Source organism: Crocodylus siamensis, chromosome 3 (genome assembly GCF_052110815.1).
Source record: "Crocodylus siamensis isolate JL-2025a chromosome 3, ASM5211081v1, whole genome shotgun sequence".
Lineage (NCBI taxonomy): Eukaryota > Metazoa > Chordata > Crocodylia > Crocodylidae > Crocodylus > Crocodylus siamensis.
Window position 1 is genome coordinate 225704492 of NC_143397.1, and position 24824 is coordinate 225729315.

A 24824-nucleotide genomic window follows, 5' to 3' on the forward strand; every position below is an offset into this window, starting at 1 on the left:
TGCTGAAAGGAAATCAGCACAGGTTCATTGCAGGTAGATCCTGCCTAACCTTGTTTCTTTTTATGACCAGGTCACAAAATGCTTAGATGCAGGAATTGAGGTAGATGTTATCTACCTAGACTTTAAGAAGACCTTTGGTACAGTATCACATTCTGGTCTTGTAAATAAACTGACAGGCTGTGACGTAGATGCTTACAGGTGGGTGGCAAACTGGCTTAGGGGTTGCACCCAGAGAGTGATAGTGGATGGGTCAATATCGACCTGGAAAGATGTGGGCCATGGAGTCCCTCAAAGGCTTGGTCCTTGTACCAGTGCTATTAAATGTCTTCATCAGTGGCTTGGATGAGGGCGTAGAGAACACCCTGTCCAAGTTCACAGATGATACCAAATTATGGGGCAAAGTTAACACACCAGAGGGTAGGGAATGGATCCAGGTGGATCTGGACAGGTTGGAAAAATGGGCAGAATGAAGTAGGATGTGGTTCAATAAAGACAAGTGCAAAGTGCTGCACCTGGGCAAAAAGTACCACCAACAGACTTACAGGCTGGGGGATGACCTTCTCAGTAGGCAGCAGTAGAAAGGGATCTTGGAGTCATAGTTGACTCTACGATGAACGTGAATCGTCAGTGTAATGAAGTGACCAACAAAGCTAACTGCACTTTATCATGCATTAGCAGATGCATGACAAACAGGTCGAGGGAGGTGATACTTCCCCTCTGAGGCACTGGTCAGGCCGCAGTTGGAGTACTGTGTCCAGTTTTGAGCGCTGCACTTCATGAGGGATGCTGAGAATCTTGAGGGATCAGAGGAGGGCCACGTACATGGTCAGAGGCCTGCAGGCAAGGCCCAGCAAGGGGAGACTGAGGGACCTAGATCTCTTCAGCTTTCACAAGAGAAAGCTGAAAGGTGATCTTGTGGCTGCCTATAAATTCATCAGGGGAGGGCATCAGGGAATAGGAGATTAGGAGATGCTTTATTTACTAGGAGTAAAACAATGGCCACAAATTGATGGACAGCAAATTTAGGTTGGACATTAGAAAGAACTTTTTTATAGTAAGGGTTACCAGAATCTGAAATGGGAAGTGGTGCTCTTCCTTGCCTTGAGGGTCTCCAAGAGGAGACTGGACAAACACCTAGCTGGGATCATCTGACCCCAGTGCTCTTTCCTGCCCAGGGGAGGGGGTGGGACTCGATGATCTACTGAGGTCCCTTCTGACCCTAACATCTATGAATCTATGATAGGGCAAAAAGAAGCAATGCCATGATGAGAGCAGCAGGAAAGGAAAGAGAAAATTAAATATTTGGGAATGGGAAAAAGAAAATTCCAAATAGCCCTCAAAACTGAAGCTGAGAGGGCTCCTTTATATTGAAAAGAAAAGGAAATGTGGAGGGGACATATTTCAGTTCCCTAGATATTCCATGGGGAGTGGCAGCAGATGGAAGAACAGGAATGAATAATCACGGAGAGTTTATTATTAACATATTGCCCACGTACTGACACACTTATTGCCAGTGTGATTCCAGTTTTGCTCCTTGTAGTAGAGGTCTTAGAGCAGGATCGATGGGGACTCCTTTTTTACATTTCCTTCTCTAGATTGATTAAAATACCAAACAGAAGGAGTTATGCTAATGTATGTATATGGAGCTAAGAGTTATGCTGAATTTGGTAACAGAAATCAAATCTATATACCTAGTTTTCACTGGAGTCTCCCTTCCTTCCCTCCATCACCCCTTTATGTGCGTGCACCTCTCTCTTCCCTCTCCTCCCTCTTGGGAGCTTGCAGGGAACGTTAGTGATCTGAAATCTTCCCTCTAGAAATCTTGAACCATCTGTCAGCAGGTCACTCTTGCTTGGTTTACTGGAGCATGGTACACTTCCAGACCTTTCTCCTGTTTTTCTTTGAGTTGGGTAAGTTTGGGGTTTTCTTCTTTTCTGGTCTACTTTGTGAATTATTTCCCTTCTCTAGTGGGTGGTCAAATGTTCAGGGGTGAGTTTCCTGCATGGACTTGTTTCCTTTTATAGAGTTAATTTGCTTGCAAAGGGCTATTAAAAAAAAAATCAAAGGAATCACTGGCAGTACCTGTACTCTGTGGGTAACCTGAAAGAGAGGCAAACCAAAGGGTAGAGATGAGAGTAGATAACAAGCATCAGCTACTAGGTCTTTGCAAAGTTTCAGGTGCTGGTTTGATCTGGAGGAGATTCAGACTGATTCGGTGGCCAAATCTCCAAATCCGAATTGAATCAGGAGACCAATTAAAAGGTCCGAATGACAGACTCTGAGCTGGTAATTAGGGGGCAGGGAAGGGGAGGCTAGAAGGGGGGGGACCATAGGGGACCCCTACAAGGCCCCATTCCACGTGTGCTTCCCCCCCCCACTGCCTCCTGACCCCTGCCTGCTCCCCCAGCCTCCCCCCACCATGGGTGCCCTGCCCAATCCCACTCCTGGTTGTTTAAAAAAATGGACCCATTCATCGGGTGCTGCCACTGAGGGGCTCTGACCTCCACCCACTCTCCTGGCCCCCCATGGCTGCCCTGCCCACCCCAGCTCCCAGCCCTTTAAAAAAAAACAAAACCAAACCCCTGGACTCATAGGCTGCTGCAGCAGTCTCGGGGCTTCTGGGGGCTTGTGGCAGATCCCCCCCATGTAGTGCAGGGCAGTGAGAGGCAGTGGGGATTGCCCCTGTGGTGGACAGGAACTGGTGAGTCTGGGGGGATTGTTTTTTTTAAAGGGCCAGGAGCTGGGGTGGGTGGGGAGCTATGGGGGGCCTGGGAGAGCGGGTGGTGGTTGGGAGGGCTTGTGGCAGAGCCCCCCCATGTGGTGTGGGGCAATGGGGGGCAGCAGGGCTCACTCCCCACCAGGCAGGAGTCAGTGAGTGGGATCTTTTTTTTTCCAAAGAGCCAGGTGCTGGGACTGGGCAGGGCTGGGGTCTTTGTGATTCGGAGTTTTGGCTGATTTGGCAGGAGCCAAATCTCTGAATCAGATTTGACCAAATCGACTCCAGACAGTGATTCAAATCACTGAATCGAATCACTATCCTGCGAATCGGCCAAATCTGAATCTGAAGCAAATACTAGCTGCTTCGCACAGGCCTATCAGCTACACAAAAAGACTCCTTCCACTACTGCTACTATCACACCACAAACTTCTTATACAACTATTTTTATATGCAGATCCTATTTGACTGCAAATTCAAATCCTGGCCGTCTCTGTGAGCTCTCGCCACTTCAGAGGTCTGCTAGGAAGTGCTCCTGGCTCCCAAGCAGAAGACCATTCCTGTTTCTCTTCTTGCCCTCTCTCCCTTCTGAACATAACAGAAAGTTATTATTTTCTTTCCCTCTCTTCCATTTTCTTGTAAGTTTTCAGTGTTTTAATCACCCGCAAAGCATTAGCTACCTTTCTTTTTATTTTTTTTCACAGATGAAAGAATTTGCATTTTTTTCAGCTCAATACCAGGTAGCTCACTGTAACCTGAAAATAAAATCTTTTATTTGGGGCCAATTTCTCTTTCAGCATTTCTCTCATCACTGCCTGTGCTTGCCTTCTCTTCAGCCTTCTTTTCTCTCTCTCTCCAGCTAGAGCCAGAAATTAAGGTCAGCTAGCAAGCATGCAGAATGAAAGGAGGAAAGAGAAGTCTGGATATGCCCTTTGACTCATCTGTCCCTCCTCTTCTGCCTCAACTGCAATGTTTGACTTCCTCTTAAGGCAGCCTTCACCAGTGAAGAGAGTGGTTGGCTTACTGTGAAAAAGCCCCAAATCAGATCAACTCCTGTTTGCAAAATGAATGTGAAGCTGACTTGGTTGTCTTGTGAACACAATTAAGACTGACAGGAGTGTTTCTGACTGTCCTGATGTTCAGGCTACATGACTGAAGGAAGATTTTGGCAGAAAAAGTAGTGTCTCTTTATTCCCCTCTCTTCCCCTTCCCAAACTGTGAAATATGTCACACTCCAGCTTTGACTAGCTTTAGGATGAGACTGGAGGCTTTGTTTCATCATTCATGTTGTTGCTGCATTGTGTGTGGGTGGGTATTGTAGGTAGGAGGGCGCAGGGTTTACAACTAGCTTTTACTCTGCTTCTGCTTTGTCAATATTGTGACATGCTGACTTGCTTTGTTTTCTGCACAACTGAAATTGCCTAGATGCTGTTACATACCAAGAAACTACAAATTATCGAAAATCTCCAGATCTATTTATATTATATACATTTTGTATAGTACTAATAGTGAACGTAAATGGCTTACTGTTTACTGCTGTTGAAATAAACCTAAAGTTGGGGTGTTATGGTGTGAGTGATCATAACAGCCTTTAAAGCATCAGGAAGTATGTAATGGGGTTCCTACTGTGAGAATCAGTAGCAGATGTACCCTCTAGTGGCCCAGCAAAGATAAACACCTCAACGCTTGTTCTTGGCAGTGGGGATTTTCCCTTGATTCACATGGCAGAGGGATATTCATTTCAGGATCACAACATCCAGTCTGTCTTTGCTGATGCATATAGAGTATACACATTTAGCATGGATGGGATATCTAATGTGCCTGACATTTGGTCTGTCCAGGGAAACCAGTACAAATATTGTAACAAAGAGCCATTGTTTACTGTGAAAGCATGGGTGAATCCTCTTGTCCATGGACAACTCTCAAAATCAGAGGGAAACAAATTAGTTTCAGGCTTATGAAAGGAGTGCTAAATGTCAGGGATAGTAACAGTAAAAAAAGAAGGGTTTGCTTCTTCAGTTGCTGAAATCATGCCATGGTACAGCAATGGCATTCTTCAATTAAAACGCATGGTGCATTAGGGCAGAGTCGACAAAGAAACCAAAAGCTTCTCTCAGCAAAAGGCTTAATGAATTTTCAGTGTCCAACTACACTATTGAGGACATTTAACTACCATTTTATTGCCCTCTGGGAATCTAAGGGATTGAGCGTGAGATTTGAGAGCCTCAAAAAGGGGTAGGTAGTTCCCAGTGGTCACCAGAACCCTGCAGCATTTGGGCAGACTGCAAATACTGCCTTCGGAGGACAGGAACAACACAGCAGAATCCATTACAGCTTTGATGCTACGGATAGGAGGAATGAGATACAGCCACAGGATCCACACTATGGAACTGATGTTTTAGTTTCTGCACATGCTATGGAAAAAAAAAAAATCACCATTCCCCACAGTGTCACAGGCTTTAAATTATTATAATGTTTGTACTAAACAATATGTTGGGATAAATCCTTATGCAAAGCATGTGGATAAGTGCACAGTTTAGTAATTATTACATCTGTACACTGACTAAAAGACACATTACAATTAATAAATAGATCACAGCAAAGTAGGGCTGGAAGGGACCTCACCGGGTCATCTAATCTAGTTCCCTGCTCAAGGCAGAACCATCCCTGACTAAAGTATCCACCTAAGTGCCTGTTCAATCTGTTCTCAGACATTTCAGTGACAGTGTCCACAGCTTCTCTAGAAAACCTGTTCCAATGCTTTACCACTTTCACAGTAAGAAGCTTCCAGCTTAAATTCTCCTTGCTGAAGCTTGAGGCCCTTCTTCTTGGTTCTGTCCCTTATGGCCACGGAAAAAAATCTCCATCCTCTCTATAACTACCCTTCTAGTATTTAAAGATTGTTACCAAATACACCTTCAGTCTTCTTTTCTCTAGATTAAATAATGCTAGTTCTTTCAGGTTTTCCTCATAAGTCATACTTCCCAGGATGCTAGCCTTTTTTGTTGCTCTCTGCTGGACTTTTCCAATCTGCCTGCATCCCTCTTGAAGTATGGGGCCCCGAACTGGACACAGTACTCCAAGTGAGGCTTCATAAGTTCTGAGTAGAGAGCAAGGATCACTTCTTTTGATTTGCAAGTGATGCCCCTATTAATACAACCCTGTAGTACACCATTATTTTTATTTTTTTGTCAAAATGAGCACACTGTTGGCTTATATGGTCTACTGCAGGGGTGGCCAAAATATGGCCCATAGGCCAGATCCAGGAGCCATCCAGACCAGGACTGTGGCCCCTGGGTGGCTCCACAGCTGGAATCCATTCCCTGGCAGCAGCGACTCCTTCCAGCTGCCACCACAGTTGGCCCTGTCCCTATGAAAATCAGCCAGGACCCATGTGGGCAGGGCCTGAGCCCTGGCCTGCCCTGCACAGAGGGTCAGAGTCTCTGCAGCACCTTCCCCAGACATGCCTGCCCTAGCCATGATGACTGGTGGCAGCTAGGCAGAAGCTACTGGTAGGTGCCAGGAAAAAGCAGGACCTGGTGGCAGACGCAGTCCCATCCTTCTCACTGTGGCTACCTGGAGTCCGTGCCAGGGCTTCCCTGCAACTCCTCTCCACCACTGTCACCACCTCTGGCCTGCCCAGGGCTCCCACACCTGGTGGGGCAGCAATAGGGAGGAACCACACGACATCCCTGGTGCGGGCTCTGGGCAGCTGCAGCAAGAAGGGCCCCAGGTGAGGTGAAGAGAGCCATTACTGCCACGTCTTGCTTTTTCCTGATGCCCAGCAGCCACTTCTGCCCAACTGCTACCACTGCTTATCATGGCTGGGGCAGGCAGGTCCAGAGCAGCCGATGCAGGGACCCCAAGTGGGGAAGGCCAGGGCAGAGTTCAGGGCTGGGCCTGAGGTTGTGCGCTCAGCCCAGAGCTGGGCAGAAGCTGCTGCTGGGTGCCAGGAAAAAGCAGGACCTGGCAATGGGCACAACCACCTTCCCCTCACCACTGCTGGAGCTTTCTTGCTGCAGCTGCCTGGAGCCTGTGCCAGGGCTGCCCTGTGGCTCTTCTCCATGGGGCACATGGGTGCCCGGAGGTGGCATTGCTGGTGGTAGCAGCAGTGGTGGCAAGGAGCCACAGAGCAGCCTTAGCTCCCAGGTCCTTCTCTGCAATCAGTCATTTCCTAGTCTGTATTTGTGCACACATTTTTTTGTCAGTAGAAGGCTTTGCACTTGTCCAAGTTGAATTTCCTCTGATTAATTTTTGCCCATTTCTCCAGTCTGTCCAGGTGTTTCTGGATCCTAGCCCTACCCTCCAGAGTGACTGCAACTCCAGCCAGTTTGGCATCTTTCTCTAATTAATGAAGATGTTAAGCAATACCGGATCTAGAGCAGACCCTTGAGGAATCCTACTTGATACCTCCTCCCAATTAGACATTGATGACAACTCATTGAGCACAATGATCCTATCAGTTTAGTCTCCACTTTATAGTACTTTCATCTAGTCTGTATTCCCCTAGCTTGTTAATGAGCATGTCATGGGAGACAGTCAAAACTTGCTAAAGTTAAGGTATATTACATCCACTGCTCTTCCCCCTCCATGGAGCCTATAGACTTATTATAGAAGAAAATCAGGCTGGTAAGGCATGAACAGAAATCTCATCTCTTCCTTAATGATTAAAGCCTGAGGACTCCCCCTCTAGGGAGAGGAAGCCATGATGTAAAGCAGAAAATACCTCAATGGTAATGGGAAGTTCTGTGGTAAAGATACAAAAAGTAGGTTCCTTGCTTGCATTGCTAGAAAATTTGTGCAGAGATCCTAGAAAGATTATATATTTTTTCACAGATAACGTATCAGTACTTTTTTGGTTTAGAGAGCTCTCAGTTCATCTACTGAGTGCTTATATAACTTACAAAACTGCTGTTTCTCTCATCCTAGGAAAACATCAGGTTTTAGAAAAAATACTGCACAGCTAGCTTTGAGAGCTCTATACATTGTTACATTTGTCTGTTCTGGAAGATACTTGGAGGAATTGGAGCCCTCACAATGTGTGTGCTAGCAAGGACAGTCAACAGTGACTCCCTAGTAGAAAACCTTCTGTTGCTGCTACTCTCAATAAACTGCATTATAGGTTCTGGATTCGGGCTTTCTGACTTGTTGATCAAGCTATCTGTCTTCATTCTTTTGGGCCATAATGATCTGGCAACTTTTGTGCCACATTGATTTCAGCAGGGCCTCTGAGAAAATTCCTGAGCCGAAAGGACAACACGAAAAGGCTGGGCTTATTCACAGTAACCTCAGGATTCATGTTCTTAACTCCAAGATCTGAAGGATCATCTGCTCTTTTACCACACAGCCCAGAGGACAAGTAAAGCAAGGGCCCTACCGGACCTGTTGAAATGTGATTCCAGGGCTAGTAGGGAACCATTTTATTCTCCCAGGTGCAAATATGACTAGTTGCACAGACAGAAGGAATAGAGACCGTGCTACTGGATTGGAACCTTTTGGTTTCTAAGCAGGATAAATCAAATTTAGCACCTGGCATTAGGATCGACTCTCCATCTAAAATAGACAGCCATAGTTCAATGAGTTGTAGGACTGGATGCAGAAGTTGCTTGGTAAAATCTGTGACTTGGGTTATACAGAAGGTCAGATTGATTGATCATAGGGGTACATTCTGGCTTTAATATATTAATCCATTAATATAGAGTAAATCTTAATATAGAGAATTATGCCTAAGCTATTGTGGCTCTACAGGGAATGAATATAGGAAACTCAGGTAGATACTGGAAGAAAATGTATTGCTTTTATTATTTTGATGCATTAATGGATATTTTTCAAAAGTAAAGTATGAAGAAATACCATGCCAACAATCAGCATTTTATAATCTTGCAGAATAGCTGCTATAATAACATAACTTTGCTGTTTCCTTTTTTAGTTATTCTACTTTTATAACCAGTATTCAGTTCAATTGACTACATTTCTTCAAAGCAATGATTAAAATGATTAAAGTACATTGACTTCTTCAGTGGTTATTTTTCAGGCTGGCACATAAGAGCTCCTGAGAAGTTGATACAGGCCTTGCTCACTGGTAGGGCCAGGATGCACTCCATGGCTGGGTGAATCAGGTCATTTTCATCTGGTTTCATCTACAAGGACAAGAGGAAGACACTATAATGTAATCTTTCCAAAGAAAGATTTGCTACTTTGCAATTTGTCACCAAGAGAGGTAATAATAGAGGGAAAGGTTCTAAGAGCTGGAAAGAATGATTACAGCTCCCTTACTCTATTGCGGCTTTAGCCTTTGTTCCTTTCTATTACAAAACCTTTCTTCATTATGACAAAGGACAATAAATGACATGACATTCATTGTCGCTGCTACTGATGTTCTGGATGAAGCTTCACTCTGCTGGAGACTTTCACAGAATCGTAGAAATTAAAGATAGAAAAGGTAGCTCCATCATACTCCCTCTGCAGGTTTGTTCCTTATAGAGTATCCATTAGGATTTAGTTCCTTCTGCTCCTCTCTCGCTGGCATCATGCAAAAGGATAACACCTTTCCAGTGGAACCTACTCCTTGGTTAAGTACAAACAATCAAAGCCCGAGGCTGAATTGATTCAATTTTAGGTTAAACTAACTTAGTTTCATAGTTGGTAGGGTTGGAAGAGACCTGAGCAGATTATCGAGTCCGACCTCCTGCCATGGCAGGGAAGAGTACTGGGTCAAACGACCCCAGCAAAGTGATTGTCTAGCCTCCTCTTAAAGACCCCCAGGGTAGGAGCCAGCACCACTTCTCTTGGAAGTTGGTTCCAAATCCTAGCCACCCTGACTGTGAAGTAGCGCCTCCTGATATCTAGCCTAAGTCTACCCTCTGCCAGCTTGTGACCATTATTTCTAGTCACTCCTGGTAGCGCTTGGGGGAATAGGGACTCCCCCAGTGCCTGCTGGTCCCCTCTGACTAATTTGTAAGAGGCCACTAGATCCCCCACTCAGCCTTCTCTTGTGGAGGCTGAATAGGTTCAGGTCCTGTAGCCTCTCCTTGTATGGCCTGCCTTGCTCCCCCCTGATCATGTGAGTGGCCCTCCTCTGGACCGTCTCCATGTTGTCCACATCCCTCTTGAAGTGCGGCGCCCAGAACTGGATGCAGTACTCCAGCTGCAGCCCGACCAGTGCTGCATAGAGGGGGAGGATCACCTCCTTGGATCTGCTGGAGATGCAGGTGTGGATGCATAACAAGGTGTGGTTGGCCCTCCTGACTGCATCTCCACACTGCGGGCCCATGTTCATCTTGGAATCAATGACGACTCCAAGATCCTTTTCTGCCTCTGTACTGATGAGAAGAGAGTTCCCCAGACTGTAGGTATGGTGCTGGTTCTTCCTCCCCAGGTACAGGACCTTGCACTTGTTGGTGTTGAGTCCTATTCTCATCCACCCACCCCTGTAACCTGTCTAGGTCTGATTACAGCCTATTCCTCCCTTCTAGGGTGCCCACATCCCCCCACATCTTAGTCTCATCAGCAAATTTGAACAGGGTGCTTTTTACCCCCTCATCCAAGTCGCTGATGAAGATGTTGAACAGTGCAGTCCTGAGGACCGAGCCCTGCGGAACCCCACTGCCCACATCCCTCCAGGTCGAAAATGACCCATCCACCACCACTCTCTGGGTGCGGCCCTCCAGCCAGTTGGCGACCCAACTGACTGTGTAGGTGTCGACACCACAGTCCCCCAGTTTCTTAATGAGAACAGGGTGAGAGACAGTGTTGAAGGCCTTCCGAAAGTCCTGCTACCCCTGCATCTAAGGATTTGGTGACCTGGTTGTAGAAGGCCACCAGGTTGGTCTGACAGGACCTGCCACTGATGAACAGTGCTATCAGCAATAATCCTGTATTTCTTCTTTATATTTAGAATAGAAGATAATAAGCATAGGTTGGTTGCCCCTAAGCATACTTTCTCCCGCTGGCCCTTCATGGACATGTGCCAGAATAATTCTCTAAAAAAATCTTGCCCAGGATTGAGGTAAGACTGACTGGCCTATAGTTTCCCAGGTCCTCCTTCCTCCCCTTTTTGAAGATGGGAACCACACTGGCCCTCTTCCAGTCCTCTGGCACCACACCAGAGCACCATGAGTGCTTAGGTTAGTCTAAGCTGCATAAATTGAACTGATAAGCAAGTGAACAGACATTTTGATTCTGGAAATGCAGCCACAAGCCTGCAGTGGCCCAGGTCAGAAGCTGGGGAGAACTAGAGCATGGCTCTCTGCTCTGTTGGAGCAGACAGCTTAGGCCAAAGCTAGCACGCCTACCCTGTCATGGGGGAATGGGGAAGATGCAAAACATCTGGAATGCTAGGGAATGTGAACTAAACTTGAATCTGGAGGGGATCTGGGACAGAAGTTCAATAAACCAATTTAACCTAAACCAGTTAAGTCTGATACTAAATCCATCCAGGTTCATCTTAAACCAGTTTTTGGCTATTTTGAAGGTAGTTTATGTACTCTGAACTTCTCTTGTGTTACAAATTTGAACCAGTTTCTGATCACTTATACAGGTTTGTGTGTAATTTCTGTCCCTAGCCCCTTGACATAAGTGCTAAAGCAGTGCTATAGTGGCCACCATGACCACTATTGGTCATAAACCATTGTCACAAAGTGCTATCAACAATAATCCTGTATTTCTTCTTTATATTTAGAATAGAAGATAATAAGCATAGGTCAACTTAGACTCTAAGCAGGATACTAAGGAATACTAAGGAATGGTGATATGGTTAATAGAATTCACTTTAGTAATGTACATAACATAAATATTAGGGGTGTGAGAAACAGACCCTATTGGATTCAGATTTGACCCAAATCAGGGACAGTGATTCAATTAATTGATTCAGATGACTGTCCCCAATGTGATTCTCCTGAATCCAAATCTGAAGATTCGATGCTGATTCAGAGAATAAGCAATTTGGCCATAGACACAGCTTTAAATGTTTTTCATACATACCTTGAAGTACCAGGTGTGGCTCGTGAACGCTATGATGGTGGGGTGGATGGAGCATCCCGCAGGAGCACGGGGGGTCTCCCGCATGCTTGGCAGTGAACCCGAAAGTACTTCCGGGTTCACCAGGGAGTGCACGGGGTGTGCCCCTGCACTCTACTGACTCAGTCATAGGATGCAGTGGGACCCCAGGTTCCCCCCCAGACCCAGGAGGCACCAGTCACTGAGCCAGGGGGACATGGGGGGGGCCCAATGCACTGTCTGAGTATGAGGTGAATAAAAAGCACTCCTGCCTGACCACATCCACTTCCGGGTCTGCTGCCAAAAGCACTGGAAAGCCCCCCACACTCCTGTAGAATGCTCCATCCACCCCAGCATCATCCTTGAGGTATGTAGAGAAAACATTTAATGCTGTGTCTATATCAGAATCATCAAAACTTTCCGAATCTCTCCAAATTGATTTGGAGGGTTCCAATTTGATTTGGTGAAAAATAAATGGTCTCCCAATTCGATTCGGTTTAGCGGATTTGGCCACTGAATTGGGCCAAATCTCCACAAAATCAAATCAGGAACTGAAGCTTTGCATAGCCCTAATAAATATCCCTGCCTAGGATCTTCACTATAGAGTATGAAATGTCTCTGATCAGCTTAATATTTGGCATTTGAGCAGTACCTTCCATGACCAAAGACTTGTATCAACATAATACTTTTGAGGTGTTAAGCAAAAAAATGACCTGCACAAAGTCACAGTGAATACATCAAAGAACTGGAGACAGAACGCACATCCCTTTTCTACCACTGGGGCAACACACTGCCTTACAATCAGGGACCTAACATTAAAGTCTTTCTTTTATCTTGAATCCTGAGTCAACTAGAATACTTCTGTTAGAGTTGAAACTACTTGTGTCCCTTCAGTGCAAACTGGAGTGCATAATAGAACTGTTACAATCCTCAGAGAGGTTATGAATGAGGTAGGTGATCATATTTTTTTTCCAAATACAAGATCAAGTAATTTTTAAAATCAGGTTATTTTCAGTACGTTGGATTTTGTGCTATTACTTCTATACTGGTCTCATTCCTTGCTCAGACAAGGTTCTTTCAAATAGGGATGTATTGTTTCAACAATGGACTTAGTTCCACCTCCTCATTTTATGTCTACATTTCATTCAAGTGCTTAAACCAGGCAGAATCTTGCTCAATTATCCAACAGGATACCTGCTGCTTTGATTAAGAAGATGGCTTCTATGCATAGGCTGCCATCCAAACCCATTCTCACAAAAATGAAAGATGAAAAGACATCCCACCTTCCAGGAGGCCTCATGCCAAACCAATGTATTATGCACTAGGACTGCTGGGTATTTTCCCACAATTTTTAAGAAAGGTACTGTAAAGAAAGACATTTTTTTACTAACAGAAAGGAAGAGTTACCTGCCAGAGCCAAGCCTTCATTTTCTTCCCATGCCAAACATTGCTGAGCTCACCTCTGTATATGGGGCTCGCTCAACAGGGACAGGTTGACAGACCTGTAACAGAACATTTAATTTCCTTTACTCTTTTTTGTTTCCCCCCAGAAATTGCACATCATAACAAAATCAAAGTAGCAACCTGTCTTTCCCAGCACCATGCTGTAACGTCTCACAATGTTTTCATCAAGTCTGTCTCAAAGATCTCACTTTATACAGCTTCAAAGTACTTAAGAGGGCTTATGTCCAACTCCCTCTGAGCTGCAATAGGATATAGGAGGCCAGCTCCTTTAGGGGATGTGAAAATCCAACTCTAACATCATTTTTGAAATGCAACTAGTTTCCTTCCTTCTCATTTTACTGCCACTTTAGTCTCTCAGTCCAAACAGGGCCTGGAGCATACTGAAAGTGGTCACTCTGTAGCTAATGAATACTCCTCTAACTATAAGCAAGAATGGCAAGAGGATTGAAATTAAACAGAGTGCTCCTTCCCCAGCAATATGTGCCATGTACCAAGCACTTCTAGCAATCATTAGAATACCAGCTTGGTTGAAATCATATCTGCAAGAGGAGGCTAAGAGGTGATCTCATGGCCACCTACAAACTCATCGGGGGGGGGGGGGAGGAAGAAATAGGGGATACAATGTTTACCAGGGCACCCATTGGGGTAACTAGAAATAGTGGCCACAAACTGGAAGAGGGCAAATTCAGATTGGACATCAGGAAAAAATTCTTTACAGTGAGGGGTGCCAAAATATGAAATAGCCTTCCAAGGGAGGTGGTGCTGTCCCCTTCCTTGGAGGTGTTTAAAAGAACCCCTAGCTGGGGTAATCTGACCCCACCACTCATTCCTGCCCAGGGCAGGTAGGCAGATTCAATTTAATAGGTCCCTTCCAATCCTAACATCTATGAAATTATGAAACTGAGCAAGAAAAATTCTCAGCTCCTGCTGATAGGAAACAAACTTCCATTTTTACTGTGGCATTTCAAGTCATACTGTGATTACCATGGCTGCTCCTAATTCAGCTGAGAGTCTCTCATGAGAAAAACCCTGCAGACTTATGAAAAACCACTTTTGTCCTTTTGACTTTCCAATATGGTTACTAGTATCCGTCTCTGCTGCATTGGCATGGATGCCAAAATTCGGATGCTCTGCTAAGAGATTCTAATTAGGTTTTAAATAAATAACAAATCTTTCACTTTCGTCTAGATGAACATCCCAAATATACACTGATGTACCATGGCTCCAGATGTGGTTCCAGTAGTTAGCCAGGGTCACCATAAAATGACCCTTTTATTTTCCAATAAAAACCCATACAGTCAGAGATAGAGAGAAGGATCAAGAAAGTGCCCAAACTTGTAAAGTATTATGCCCCTAACCCCCAATGGAGTTAAAAGAAAGCTTGCAGCACCTCACAAAAAGAGGCCAAATTACTATAATTTTCAAGTGAAACCCAAGAAAGTGAAAATTTTCAAGTGAAACCCCAACACTGTTGCTCACCCCATTCTCATCAGAAAATTAGGCAACTGGCATCGACGCCTACAGATGGGTCACAAATCAGATGTCAGATAGGTCACAAATCAGTTAGAGGGCCGCACCCAGGGAGTGGTAGTGGATGGGTCATTTTTGACCTGGAGGGATGTGGGTAGTGGAGTCCCCCAGGGCTTGGTCCTTGGGCCGCACTGTTTAACATCTTCATCAGTGACTTGGACGAGGGGATGAAAAACACCTTGGTTCAAATTCGCAGATGACACTAAGATGTGGGGAGAAGTGGGCATGCTAGAAGGGAGGGACAGGCTACAACTAAATCTGAACAGGTAACAGGGGTGGGTGGATGAGAATAAGAGGGGATTTAATACTGACAAGTGCAAGGTACTGCACCTAGGGAGGAAGAACCAGCAGTGTACCTACAGGCTGGGGAACTCCCTTCTTGTCAGTGCAGAGGCAGAAAAGGATCTTGGAGTCATCATTGATTCCAAGATGAACATGGGCTGCCAATGTGAGGACATGGTCAGTAAGGCTAACCGCACCTTGTCATTCATCCACAGATGCGTCATGAGCAGGTCCAAGGAGGTGATCCTCCCCCTCTATGCGACACTGGCCAGGCTACAGCTGGAGTACTGCGTCCAGTTCTGGGCACCGCACTTCAGGAGGGATGTGGACAGCATCAAGAGGGTCCAGAGGAGGGCCACCTTCATGGTCAGGGGGCAGCAGGGCAGGCCCTACAAGGAGAGGCTACGGGACCTGAACCTGTTCAGCCTCCACAAGAGAAGGCTGAGAGGGGAACTGGTGGCTGTCTATAAACTCACCAGGGGGGACCAGCAGGGAACAGGAGAGTCCCTGTTTTCCCAAACACTACCAGGAGTAACTAGGAATAATGACCACAAGTTGACTGAGAGCAGTTCAGGCTAGACATCAAGAGACACTACATCTCAGTCACGGTGGCTAGGATCTGGAATCAACTTCCAATGGAAGTGGTGCTTGCCCCTACCCTCCGGGTCTGCAAAAGGAGGCTAGATAATCACCTAGTCGAGGATATTTGATCCCAGCATCCTTTCCTGCCCAGGCAGGGGGTCGGACTTGATGATCTGCTCAGGTCCCTTCTGACCCTACCAACTATGAAACTATGAAAGAGAGTCTCTTTTATTTTGAATTGCTGGAATAAACAGTGTAGATTCATCATGGACACAATGGCATGCAATCACTAATCTCCCATTAATAGTGGCAAATTAATATAATATATTTAACTTGAAACCAGGCATTTATAAGGCATTTATACAGCAGTTTCTTATATGATGTAATGAAGATAGTTCCAATGTACACTACTCTATACCAGTTTAAGAGCTAGACCTTTATTTACCTACCATATTTTCTCACATACAGCACACACCTTTTTTCTAAAAGCCAGGTCCTGGAAATTGGGGTGTGAATTCTAAGTGAGGAAATAACGTATCAGAAATGTCTGCCTTTTTGCTTCTGTTGGGTAAAATCAAAAGTAACTGCACCTTACCTACAGGCAACAGAACAGGGTACAGACTCAGCTTCCTAGTTGCTGTTACTCTGTCATTTAGTACAAGGAAAGATCTTTTTTTTCTTCTTCATTTTGCCTTTCAAAAACAAGGTGCCTATCATCTTCTTAGTGAAAATATGGCCTCTTGTCTGTTATTAATTCTCAGTAAAAATGAACATATGCTCCTTCAGTGGAACTGGCAGGAAGAGGAGAGTGCATTTTGTAACCATTTGTAACCATGTGTGTGACAATAACAAACAGGAGGCATAACTAGCAGGGTTTGCATCCTGGGCAAACCCTGCTGGAAAGTGGTGATGAGCTGCTCCAGGGACACAAAAGCAGTCCATGACTGCAGCTACCATTGTGGACTGCCTGCCTCAGTATTTATTGCTACAGCAGCTGCAGAGTATCCCTGTACACAGCTGTAGCTGCAACAGCAGTTTTATGGGGCTTCTGCTAGGGAGCAGTCTCTGGGTTGGGGGCACCATTCTGGCACTCTCTACCAAGTTGATGCCTAGGGCTGGTGATCCAGACATCTCTCTCGCCTCCAAATTACTCTACTATAACAAAGAGGCCACCAGTTCTTATAGAAAATGCAGTGTTCAGAGAGGGCATGGAGTTGAAAGAGTTACTGTAAATGTTACTGCATACCTTTCAACAGTCCAACATGAAGGAAGCACTGAAGCAAATTAATTAGTTTAGAAGCTTTCAAATAGCAAATGCTCACTTGTGTGTTGATCTGTTTCAATTTCAATAAAAAGTCATAAATCTTCCTGATTTGGGGTCAGATTTTCAAATGATTTAGTGACTTGGGAATAAAAATCATTTAAAGGCTGTTGAAAATCCCATCTACTGTCAGCAATACTAAAGCAGCAAACTGCTTCTCATGAGTTGGGTGTGATAAACGACCATAGGAAAGTCAATCTTGAAGTGTTTCACAAAATTCTTCTATAACTATTTATTAGGGGTGTGCAAAGTGGGCCCTATTAGATACAGATTTGGATCTGGCCTGAATCAGGGACACCAATTCAATTCGTTGATTCGGATCACTGTCCCTGATTTGATTCCGCTGAATCCGAATCTGAAGATTCGATGCTGATTCAGAGAATCAGCGATTTAGACGTAGACACAACTTTAAAAGTTTTTCCTACATACCATGAGGTAGCAGGCATGGCTCATGATTGCTGCAATGCTGGGGCGGATGGAGCATCCCACAGGAGTGTGGGGGCTCTCCACGTGCTTGGTGGCAAACCTGGAAGTGGACCAGGAATAGTTCTACTCCACTTCTGGGTCTGCCAGGAACTGCACTCCCCAGGCTCAGTGATCACCCACAGGGGGACCCCAGGTGCCCCCCCAGACCCAGGAGGCACCAGTCACCAAGCCAAGGGGGTGCATGGGGGCTCCTCAGCACACTCCCCAGCAGACCCAGAAGTGGACCGGAAATGTTTCTGGTCCACTTCCATGTCTGCCATCAAGCGCAACGGAGACCCCCCTTTGCTTCTGTGGGACACTCCATGCACCCCAGCATCACAGCACTCATGAGCCCCTGCTATGTAGAGGTATGTAGAAAAAACATTTAAAGCCGGCTCTAAGAATCTCCGAATCTTTCTGAATCAATTCGAGGGTTCCGATTTGATTCAGAGAGATTAAAGGGTCCTCTGATTCAATTTGGATTTGGAGATTTGGCCACCAAATCGGGCTGAATCTCCAGTGAATCGAATCAGGGACCGAAGCTCCACACAGCCCTATTATTTATATAGAAAGAGCTACACAGAAAATACAAAATGTCGGGCACTAGTTTAATCCACAAATACAACAAGAACATGCTTTAATGTTAAGATCTGAGTAGTTTCACTACTAAGACTAACTCTGCTGTAGTTGGCTGGATCAAGGCCAAAGTAAGATTCATAGTATTCAACCTGAAATATCCGTTTCCCCAAAAAATTAGAAAATTGCTGGTCTCTCATCCCCAAAATAGGATCATATCATGAGAAATACTGGGCATCTATGGCTTTCTGCAAAGCCAATAGTGCTCCAAGCCTCTCATGATTAGACCAGTTTACCCACATGGGATCAAAATTTCAATGGCCAATGAACCTGATGTCAAGATGATAAATGCTGAGCAACAGAGCTGATGTGAGATTCTTTGTGCAATGAGGAAGAGCAATAAAACAGCCTTGTTTCCTCCTACCTTGGCACATTTTGATCACAAAGGTAAGGGAAATAACCACAGAATCCCAGAAAAAGCCCCAAGTGACAGCTTTTCTTGTGCTTCATAAAGGCTTAATGTATTACAGGAAAATATATTATTTTAATTAACCTGATCCCGCTGTTTGATTCGTTTATACACATATTCAGAGAATGGTTTACGGGAAATGTATTTTCCATCTCCTGCTGCGACACTGAAAACTCCACTTTCATAAGCCACTTTTCCTTTTGAAATGGTTACAACTGGAACCCCATGGCAGACTGTTCCTTCAAATATATTGAAGTTGTTGGCATGGTGATGCGTCTTTGCAGATATAGTCCTGTGTTTACAAAACAAACAAACCACCACATTAGTATGGTCTTCATATTTTAACTTCCACATAAAGAACTATGAAATTGAGGGGGAAGGAAAATGTAGCAGCATTATTAAACTACAAGCTTGCCCTGTAGATCATGAAAGCAGCTGTAAAAATAGAACACAGCATTAACATTTCATTGAAAAGTAATCGCATTTCAAAAGATTGAAGGAGGATTCAAATGGAAGGGACTATGAAGCCTTAAAATACAGAATTTTCCACTGCAAAAAAGATAAACATAAAAATTTAAAATGTGAAAAACAGCTCCTTACTTTTTAATAATATGACTTTTTTTATATACATCTTTAACAAATATATCTAAATATTCAGAATTACATAAAACTGGTAAAAATCTAATCTTTGAAAAACTTGGTCTGTTTAAGAAGTTGAGGTATGAATAAACCACAACACATTTCACAACATACTCAGCAGATTAATTCTGAAATTAAGTCACTTTTAACTTAGACTGGATTTGAACTGATGATCAAGAACCACAACTCCACCTCTGTTGCACTGCTTTACCTAGGAATAACAACAACAACAACTAGCACCTTATAAACATCTCTAATAAAATTCCTGCAATGACGAAAAGAAATGTAAGCCTCATAATAAGATTCTGAGGTAGAGAAGTATTGTTATTTCTAGCTTATAAATGAATATTGAGAATAGTTGCGATATTAACAGCTTGTCTATAAGAAGAAATGAACTGTCCAAAATAAATCTCCACCTGGAATCCATAAAAAAATTCCTTTACTCCAAGACACATTTTGTGTATTTCTTACTCTAAAAATAATTATCAGAGTCAAATTTCCCCATGCACGAAAACCTTAAGACTAGATACAGATGTTAAACCTATTGTGTGATAAGCACACAGACAGTGCTCTACAGCTGTAACTGAACAGATGCTTTCAGCACAGAGTACTTTAAAAATGGCGGATCCCGCTCTGAGTTAGCCATGGATGGATGTGGTACCAGATTAAAGTGCTTTATTGAACGGCTGTATCAGATCCCATCATGAGTCGAGGTAGGCCTCAGTCTGCTGGCACTCCAGGGGCCCCTCACTGGGTGGCCTGCTAGCCTCGGCTGGTGCTCGTCTTCACTCCTCATCCCCAGGGCTGTCACAGAGAAAAGACAGAAGAGACTCTGTCTCTTCCCTGCATGGTTATATGTGTGGTGTGTGTGTGGGGAGTGGGGGAACAGAGCCACACTGCCTCCCCTATCAATTCGCTGGCTCAGGCTTTGGGGAGGCTGGGGTGGGAGCCAGGACTATGAGCAGGGGGCTCTATTCCCACCCCCACCCACTTCAGCCTCCTGACGGCTGCAGCTTAAAGCCACAAGCAGCTTCTTACTGTGCCAGGCAAGTGGGGGAATGAAGCCTCCCCTGGCATGTGGATCTGGCCTGCCCATCCCCAAGATGGGAGTTACCACTTGCGGGGAGCCTACATGGCAGGAAGGCTCCATTCCTCCACCCGCCAACCCCTAGTTCCTGGTGCAGCAGAAAGCTGCACATGGCTCCAGGCTGCAGCTGTCCGGAGGCTGGGGAAGGTGGGGGAAGGGAACAACGCTCCTTTGCTATGTGAGCCTTAGATGCCCCACCCCCCAAGACCTGTGTCGGCAAGCTGGGGGAGGCCATGCAGCAGGCAGCTCCATTTTGTCCAACCCCCAGTTCCCCAAAGCTTTGTTTTCAGATTTTTCCAGAGCTTTTGGAAGAATGTGTCTTCCATATTGATATACAAAACAAAGACTGAATTAAAAGAAATCACTTTAAATGTTATATCTGAATCTAAGTGACAGCCAATTTTTATCAGGAACTTGTTTGTGTTGTTTCTCCTTCACAGGCAAAGACGACCACATCCAGCTGGGGCGGGGGGGAGGGAGAAAAGAAATGGGAAAGGGACAGGAGAAATGGAGAAAACAAAGGAAAAAGGAGAAAAGAGAGAAAGGAAGGAGAAAGGAGGGGGTGAGGCTAAGTCACATGGGTACGTAGGTGACTATAAACCTGATCTTTGCTTTGCACAATCTGCTGCAGCAGGAAAGTGATGAGGACTGGGTTCGAGAGGTTTTCATTTGGTGTGGCCAGTTTATTTGTACAGTTTATTAGTTTTCTCAAGTCCCATTCTGCCCATGGGAAAAACCTGCTCCTTATTTAGCATGCTTTGAATAGATAACAGATATGCTCACCTGTACACACTTCTCTATGTAAAGGTCGACTTCTAGAGTCTTGGTTATCTGTACCTCTAAGACTGAAGAGGCTGAAGTAAAAACAACGGTATCTAAGCCTCCCTCATATTCTCAAACCTGCTAGTAACTTTGTATCAGCTTATCCAGAGGCATAACAACTTGACAGATTTGGTCTGTGAAAAGCTTTCTTCCAGCTTATTGCATTACTTGGACAGGTACAGCTGTGATCACAATGCAATTATCTTCATCATCCTCAGAAGAGAGATCATATCTAATCCGTAATCACTCACTGGCACTGGGACACTAAAGTTTGCAAAGGAGACTTCCATTTTCTTTTTGAAAGCGTGTCAAAAAAGAAAAACCCTCAGGAAAGCTAAACTCCTTAGAACCAGTTTGGAGGCAATTCAAGCATACTAGGACAGTCATTCCAAATAAATATACCCCTAAACAAAAGGATGACATGGGATATAGTATCTGTCAAAAGAATATCCAATGGTAGTTAACCCCCCCACACACACACACACAACTTGTCACATGACAAAATGGAGCTTCTGGAGGCTGCCTTAAGGACAAACTTCTACCAAGATCTTTTGTAGCAGTTTAATGAAACAAGCATTAATCTTCAGAAAGTACAGTGTGATCTAAGTACAGACTCCTTAATAGCTCTTGTTAAAAAAAAAAAAAAACTGTCTATGATTAGGTTTGACCCCATGAATCCTTGAAAACCAGCCACAACAGTTACAGCATCTCAGACTTGCAAATGTAGGAAGAATGAGTGATCATTAGATTAAAAAGGAACCAGATGGAACTGGAGAGCATGACTTGCTAAAATTATGCCTCAACGCATGAGAGGCGATGACTGACATCATCACCAAACCATGGTCCTAGGAAACTTCTGAGGGTTCTACTGTTTCCTTGGAATATTTCACTGCTTTTGATGACCCAAACTAATGGCAGTAGTATCTGGATTGCTGCTGCCAAGTTAAAATTCAAGGACTGGGTTTTGCCACCCTTAGTCAGACTAGGCACCAAGAACAGCTCCATTGAAATCAGCAGGATTTCAGTAGTGTAAAGGTGTGATCTGACTTCAAGCATCCAAACCCTGAATAAGAGTGTGTTGATAGATTTGCTCTGGTTACACTTTTGTTTCAAACTACCCTTCCTTAAATGCAACCTGAGAACAAGCATTGTGGAGAAAATCAGAATGACAACTTTTAGAGCCCCTTTAGAGCTCAATCTTCGTGTCCCATGAGCCAGATTGGAGATGCCCCATCCTTGGGGCAGGGGTGGGTGTATGATGGAGCCTGATTTGGTCAGGTAGAGCGGGGTGAGGGGCAGCCCAGTCCTAATCCAGCTGTGTGAGGGAAGGGAGCTTGGCCCAGTCTCAACCCAGCTGTGCAGGAAAAGGGGGTGTATCCTGGCCCAGCCCTGATCTGTCTGTCCAGGAGAGGAGTGTGTGTGTGTGTGCAGGTGAGGGAGGCAGGTCCAGCCTGGCCATGAAGAGGAGTAAGGGGTCATGGCCCAGCCCCGATGTGGCTATGTGGGGTCTGGGAAATTGACAGCAGGGAGGAGTAGCAACATTAACTGCCACTGCCCCCTGCTGCTAAATTTCCCAGCCCATGGGGAGCCCATAAGGCCAGTTGTTATAGGTCCCAATTTGGCCCAGAGGCCAAGGGTTCAGCACCCCTGACTTTAGTGGAAGGATTTTGGAAAGAATTTAGGCCTTGCTCTTCTCTAGCTTACTTCCAAATAACCTCAACTTCAGCCCAGTTTCTTTTGATTTATATTAATACAAAAAGAGATTTTTGGTCTAGCATCCCTTAGAGCACCAGAGAGCAAAGAAGCCTTTCTGAAGTGATGCCCTTTTGTTATTTTATGTTGTAAACCAAGTGACCTAGCTTACAGGAAAAAAAAAATACAAGAGCATTAAAAACTGTATTTACTTGTATATCACATGCCCTCCCTATCCACCCCCATATCAGCCTCCAAAAACTGGGGTGCGTGCTTTCAATGGAGAACCTGATTTTTCTTTGCTGGAACAGAAACAGGGGGAACAGATAGCATTTGCTTGCTTCAAGATGGCTGCCACTTCACTGTGACTGCAAGCACAAGGGAAGGAGTTGAATGAACCCTCTCCTACTCACTATTGGCTGATCACCGTAGCACAAGGATAGGCAACCCCTGGCATACGTGCCAATTAGTGGCACAGAAACATTTTCTCCAGCATGCCAGGAGGTATGAGAGGAAATTGTTTAAAATATTTTTTAATTTTTTTTAAGTTGCTACTCTGGGCTCTCCAGTAACAGGTGCCAGCATTGTGGCATGTGCTGGGGGTGGAGTCAGGCGAACATAGGCAGGGATGTGGTCTGCGTTCTGCTGACCACGCCCCCCGTCCCCAGGGTGCACACCCCAGCCCAGCCTGGCCCCTGGATGGGAGCTGCAGGTAGGTGGTGCCAGGGCCTGGGCAGATGAATGCCCTGTCCCACCTGGATGGTGGCAGCATCAGGGCAGTGTCTGGGAGGCACGCAGAGAAGCAGACATGGGGGGAGGCACCATAGGCAGGCTGGCCCCTTGGGAAGCAGGGGGCCAGGCAGGAAGTGGGGTTGCCCTGGAGCTCCATGGGCTTATGCTGCAGCTGGCTGGTGGGTGGGTGGGGGTGCCCAGCAGCACCCAAGGTAGGGTCTGGTCTGGTCCATGCAACTCTACAGAGATGGGATGCAGCCACCCTGCCTGCAAGGGGATGCTGCCTGGCCAGGTCAGGATGCTGGGTTCCCCCAGCCCCATGTACAAGTAATAAAGCCCAAAACCATGGGAAATACTCACAGCAGAACATGGGCATAGCTAGCCTATATCATCCCCAAACAATGCCTTGAACATGTCCAATGATGGAGATTCAAGGCAGTCCATTCCACTGCCTCACTGTTCTAACAGTGAAGAAGTTTTTCTTGCTTTTTAACCGAAACTTAATTTGCTGGAACCTCAAGCCATGGGCCCCAGCCCTATTCTTTGCAATGAGACCAAAACAGTTTTTTCCCTCTCTTTATGGCATCTCTTCAAGTATTTGAAGACAGCTATCACATTCCCTTTACAGTACATTTTCTACAAGATAAGCACACCTAGCTCCTTCAACCTTTCCTCATATGACTTTCCTTCGAAGTGCTTTATTATTTTTGTCACCTGCCTCTGGATCTGCTCTAACTTCTCCACTTCTTTTTTAAAATGTGGAGCCCAAAACTGCACACAATACTCTAGATGGAGCCTACCTAGTGCCAAGTACAGTGGCACTATAACCACCTGTGTCTTGCACCTAATGTTCCTATTGATGCATCCCAAATCTGCATTTGCCTTTTGTGTGACTACATCACAGTAAAGACTTACGTAGAGTCTGTGATCGATCAAGACTCCTGGATCCTTCTCCATCCTGCTACCATCCATTTCATATTTGTATTTTTTTATTATTTCTCCTGAGGTGTAGCACCTTGCATCCATCTCTTTTGCATCCTGGGAAGGAAGTATTTTATACCTACACCCAAAATAATACCCCTGAATTATATTTGAGTTTGAACTTTCACAAAGGACCTCAGATTAGTCAAATATAGAAGGTGCTGGAGTAAAATCTAACCCTATACAGACAATCAACAAAGCAGCCATCTCCAGGTGAGGCCTATTTGAGGTCTTCAGTGGGTGTGCTGCTCTCTCAAGTGGTATCACTTGCACGCCTCTTTGATTCCTGGTCCACCCAAAGTTTAAAACCAACTGCTTGGCAGTGCCAGAGTCAGTTAAATTAATGGCTCATTATAATCTACATGATCTCTTCTAAACTCTTCATTCCACTCATGTCAATGACCCTCTCTTCTTCGTAATTGTTTTGATGTTCCACCAATCAAACTATCCTTTGTTCTGCAATTCTGCT

The 24824-nt window shown here is 45.0% G+C and overlaps 1 protein-coding gene across 1 annotated transcript in view; it reads right to left on the minus strand.

The window, feature by feature from the left end:
- Nucleotides 1-8491: 8491 nt before the first annotated feature.
- The window catches only part of DPYS (dihydropyrimidinase), a 57012-nt gene continuing 40679 nt past the window's right edge, over nucleotides 8492-24824 (minus strand). Inside the window, exons 8-10 of the mRNA XM_090040482.1 lie at nucleotides 18487-18694; nucleotides 13121-13215; nucleotides 8492-8856 (exon numbers count right to left, since the gene is read on the minus strand). Coding sequence (XP_089896608.1) covers nucleotides 13138-13215; nucleotides 18487-18694 — 286 coding nt within the window. The 3' untranslated portion in view covers nucleotides 8492-8856; nucleotides 13121-13137. The remainder of the gene's footprint in view (nucleotides 8857-13120; nucleotides 13216-18486; nucleotides 18695-24824) is intronic.